The 5,431-nt window shown below is 38.4% G+C and overlaps 1 protein-coding gene across 1 annotated transcript in view; it reads left to right on the top strand.

Annotated features, from left to right (window-relative positions):
* The window catches only part of LOC106534026 (ubiquitin carboxyl-terminal hydrolase 2), a gene marked incomplete in the record, with an annotated part of 58,720 nt that overhangs the window by 29,064 nt on the left and 24,225 nt on the right, over positions 1-5,431 (top strand). The window contains 2 exon segments of the mRNA XM_014030528.1: positions 2,319-3,132; positions 3,608-3,658. Of these exon segments, the coding sequence (XP_013885982.1) occupies positions 2,371-3,132; positions 3,608-3,658 (813 nt within the window).

Below are 5,431 nucleotides of genomic sequence, written 5' to 3' on the forward strand. Positions count from 1 at the left end.
TTTGATTTAAAATAAGTTTTTTGATTGAAACTGCTTTTTTGTTTGATTGAATAATAAAAACAAAATTACCTTCATAGAGGTCTTCAACAGACTGGAGAGCAGGCAGAATATTTAAAGTGTAACTAACCCACCCCTTGAAAGCATAACCTGCCCCAAGGCAAATTTGAAAAATGCCAACAAAGTGGGCATTACAGATAACTTTCATATCAGTCCTCATCATTTAAGGAGACGGCTGGCCTGACTGCAGCTCAGCAGGCGTTTACTCTGATCTTGTTGATATAATAAACTTTATGGATGGATGGATGGATGATGTCTTATTGTTATTTTATTATTTGCTTTATTCTTTTTGTTTTATTCCATTGTATTTACATTGTACGGTGTCCTTGAGTGCCATGAAAGGGGCCTCCACATAAAATGTATTATTATTATTATTATTATTATTATTATTATTATTATCCAATAATTACAATTCATAATAACTTGGTTATAACATTCTTTTATATTTTCTATATTCATATCTATAATTTGTACAAAGCATTAATTTTTAATGCCATTTAAAGCAAGCATCCATAATTTTTAACATCTAAACATTTTTCTACATCAATAAACCATAATACAGAAAAAAATCGACAACTTCTTTAAACAAAACAATAACATTGATAATAACAGAAATAACTATTTATTTTTCATATTGACATGAAGTATTGATCATCTTAAAAGACATTTTAAACTGTTTTATGTTTGGACATTGCTTGATCTCCATGCTTAAACCATTCCACAGCTTCACCCCACGTACTGATTTACAAAAGCTTTTTTCTTGTGGTTCTGTATTTTAAAATTTTAAATTCTCATTTTCCCTTAAATTATAAAGTCCTTACATTTTTAAGAAAAGCTTTTGAAGGTTTCCCGTTAAAAAATAATGTTTGGCTTTTAAACAAGATTGACTGTTTGTAAATCCACTATGTCAGTAAATTTTAAAAGTTTAGATTTTATGAATGGTGCACAAGTATGATCTAAATATAAAGTATTTTAACAAATGAATCTGTACTCAGATTTTACATGGTATATTTCATATCTGGTTTGATTAAGATGGGCATGGCCGACAGAGCTGAAATTATGTGTAATGGTGCTTTAACTATCGGCTTGACATTAGTATTCACATTTAGCCAACAGCTGCAACCATCTTAAATCTAAGTGTAAAAGTAACTATATATAACTGGACAGTGGTTACTTTGCAAGGCATTAACAGACAATTTTTTTCTGTCTGCTTTTTAGTCTTGACTGTGCTTAAATGACTGTGTTGGTGATACAATAAAGCTATCCCTTAGCAATAACTAGTATACTTGAAGTTTATTTTAATAAGTATACTTGTGTATAAGTTTAAGTCTATCAAGTATACTACACACCATGTATTTGTAGAAAGTATACTGATTTAATAATTGTTCATACTAAATTGGGACTTCTTTTTGTTAAGTAAAAAGTATACTTTAAGTATACTGTTATGTCTTTTTAAGTTTATAAACTTACCAAAAAGAATTATAATTTAAGTACATGTCATTAAGTATACTAAATTATATACAGTATGTGTCTTTCCCTTAGTGTATTTTTATTTACCATGCACACTGATATAAGTATACTAGTAGGTACTAACAAGTACGTATACTTCTAGGACTAAAATGGCCCACAAGAAGTTTATGAAAGTATACTCAGAAGTATACCGAAAGTAATCTAAAATATACTACAAATAAACCAGTCTGAGTGAAAAAAGTACTTTCAGTGTACTACTAAATTTTACATGGCCAAAAGTTTAAACATTAGTATAGACTAAGTATACTTAAACTTATATGTATATCTCAGATAAGTAGATAAAAAGTAAACTTGAAGTATACACTTTTATTTTTAGTTTAAAATTAGTATACTTAATGTACTGTATACTTGCATTTACTACTTTTTGCTAAGGGTAGCTAGCAGCATGCTAAGCTGTCTAACACACGTCTTCCAAATATGTCACCAATTGGCTTATTTTAAAGGTAAAAATGAATCACTTGTCAGTTTCTACAGCTAATACTGATAATAATCAGAAAAACAAGACTCTTACCTGTGGCTGAGGAGCGATACTTGAACCAAGTTTCAATGTCACTGTTTTATTTTACAATGTTTTATTTTTCAATGTCAAATCTTTTTTTCAATGTCAATGGAAGCTGATACTGATTTAGCTCCATAGATTATTGGCCTGGTTTGTTGCTTATGTGAAAGAATTGATTTTACTGATGCTGATTGACTATTTCAATGCTTGTTTCTCTTTACTGTGTGTACAGTTGATGCAGTCTTTCTGCGGCTCTCCCTCCCTGAGACTGAGAATTCAGCAGCATGTCTCGAATCTCCTCCACTGCCAAGCGTTATGCTGGCTCCTCCTACACCAGCCACTACAACTCCTACAGCTCCTCCCTGACACCAGGCCTTAGCTCGTACACCGATCGGGACAGGCTATCCTCCTACAAGTCACCAGCATCCTCCATCTCTTCTTCAGGTTACTCATCCTCCAGCTATCTGAGCGGTTCTGGCATTCATAGCCACAACTACAGCAACTCTTCAGACCCTGATCGTGACCGGGGTCGAACAATCCCACGCACTGACATCCTCGGGAGCAGCAGCAGCCGCCGGAGCGAGAGCCTTAGCAGAACCCCTGTCAAGAGCTACAGAGGGTCAGGGCTCAATGGGGGATCTACCTATTCTGGCTATAGTTCCTACTCTTCATCCTCAGCCCAGTCCATCTACCTCTATTCTACACCATCGGCCTCCAGCGTCTCGCTCAATCGTCGAAAATCTGTTTCACAGAGTGACTTGAGCAGAGATCTGTCCTCTCTGGGCCTCAACAATACTTTGTCCTCTTCCTCCACTCCATCCTCTTCTATAAGTGCCCTGCGAGGCTACCATGGTCGATCTAAAGACTCTGACTCGAACGACTTTGGCTCCCGCTCAGGCTACTCAGGCATGTTACGAAGCTCTACTCAGGAGGCCCATTCACGGAGCTCCACCCAGGAAGCCTTCAGCAGCAGCAAAGGAGTTAGCTCTTCCACATGGGCAAAGCGTAATAATGAACTGTCTGACTTCTCAAGCAGGGACTTCACGGTAAGATTAAGTTGTCTGTTCTTGTTATCAGATGTACTCTTTCAGAAAGGAATGATAGTCAGAAGCAGAGTAGTCTGAATAAAATAAGACTACTCAGACATGTCATTACCACTGAGGCACCAATGGTTTCATTTTATTAAGCTCACTTCTGGTAAAACAAACACCAAAATGCTCCATTGCTGCAGGTACCATTCTTTTTTTAACTAAATAAGTTGTTCCAGCACATCGGTTGTGTGATAAATTGTCTTTTGGCTAGGATGTCGAATGCCTTCAAATCAGCGGTTGTATTGATTCCTCCTTTCTGGACGAACTCTCGCTGTAATGATCTGGGTCTGTGGGTCAGAACTTTTCTCTCTAAGTGGGTCAATTTTTGTGCTTTTAAAATGTAGAGAAGAATCTTTGGGTGAAGATTCAACTATGTGCCACACAGTCTTCAGTGTTATTAGTTTGGTTGAAGGTTTGTTTTATTTTTCAGAATTCAAAGAGTGCCCAGGGTCTTATGGGGCTGAAGAACTTGGGAAACACTGTAAGTAAAACTGAATTCATGCATTCCAACCTCAAAAACCTAATAGTAATTTTATTCTCAACCAAGTCAGTAGTTTTTAGGATATCCTGTTAGAATTAGGATAACAATTTGTTGAAATGTGGCCAAGAAATTAGGGGTCCAGAACAATTTCTGCCAAGCAGAAAGCAGATGGATGGTCCATAAAATAAATGGAGAGTATGCTTTGTTTTGTGTGTGTGTGTGTGTGTGTGTGTGTGTGTGTGGAGGGGGTTTGTTTCTGGTGACATTTGGGGGCAATTTTAAGACAAAATGCGCAACTTTGGAGACAACTGGTGCATTTGGGGACAAAAGTCGAGTCCCCATTTGGTTTAAATGCCATTGGTGGGTTGGGGGTTTGGTTCAGGACCAAGGTGTGAATTGAGTTTAGGTTAGTTTTAGGGTCAGGTAGGTACCTGTGAGGTTAGTTTTAGGGTCAGGTCGGTACCTGTGAGGTTAGTTTTAGGGTCAGGTAGGTACCTGTGAGGTTAGCCTTAGGGTTCGTGGTCTGGGTTAGGCTGTAGAAATGTAATGGAAGTCAATGGAATGTCCCCAATTGGATAGCTGTGCAAACTTGTGTGTGTGTGTGTGTGCGTGCGTGCGTGCGTGCGTGCGTGCGTGCGTGCGTGCGTGCGTGTGTGTGTGTGTGTGTTTTACCTTGGAAAGCACATTTTTTTCAGAATATACTACCTTATTTGAACTCACTGCTCCTTATGGAGCACAAAGCTCAGGCCCCATAATTTCAAATGCTGTTTTTGGGTTAGGGGTTACTTTAGGATGATGGTGTGAATTGAGGGTGGGTTAGGTTTAGAGTTATGGTTTACGGTGAGTGGGGATGGATAATGAACCCATATGAGCAGGAGCCTCGTAAATGGGCCCATTAAAGACACTGAGCTTTATTCAAATCTTTGTGTTCCTCAGATGAAGGAATGGTTATAAACGCTGACTGTTCTAAGGCTTCTCGAGGTCCCTAATAATTCTTTTCCTTTGACTGCTCAGAGCCAGGCAGTGGCCTAAGTAGTGCAAAGAGGTCTCTAATTCAATGCTACAAGCATAACATAGACCATTGTCATGGAGTCCCATTACTGTTTTTCGGCAGTTGAGCAGGTGGTGCCCAGTTAGAACTCCAACCAGTGTTTGCCTTGTCAAGGCGATGAGAGCTTTCCCAAACCTGATTTGGGACATTTATCAGTTCCCGTGCCGTCAGCTCCCTCCAGTGGACTGAGTTGACGTCTAATCCAGGCCTGTAGGGCAGTCCTACAGACTGTTATTGAGATACCTACAACAGGTTCTGGTCCTTTGAAGGGGGCCTGACTGACAGATTTTGCAAGGTAGTCAGCTCTCTGATTACCATATTAAAATGTTGTTAGTATTATTGCTAATATTGGCTAATGATCAAAGCAGTAACAAACGAACATGCGGTGCTGGCTGTTTCAACCTCTGTCTAGCTGTAGAAGCATGTCTGAGAGAGACTTTTATACTAGAACATCAGGTCTAAAATATGCTTGGAAACGTTTAAAACAACTAGAAATTCTAATCTACTATTAATACAATATAAAGTCCTCTTTAGAGCACATTGTACAGGCCAGTGAATGTTCAAGATGGGTTTTACTTCATCTAATAACTGCTCCCATTGCACAGGCAATGTGCCAGACAATTATATCCATGCABTCTGGYTCTGYCYRCCTGTCCAGAGGTTTTGGGTCCGGGTATGTGAAGATTTGTCGAAGTGTTTGAATTGTTATATTCCACCCTCTC

The sequence above is a fragment of the Austrofundulus limnaeus genome, unplaced genomic scaffold, assembly GCF_001266775.1.
Source record: "Austrofundulus limnaeus strain Quisiro unplaced genomic scaffold, Austrofundulus_limnaeus-1.0 Scaffold1076, whole genome shotgun sequence".
NCBI classification, from domain to species: Eukaryota; Metazoa; Chordata; class Actinopteri; order Cyprinodontiformes; family Rivulidae; genus Austrofundulus; species Austrofundulus limnaeus.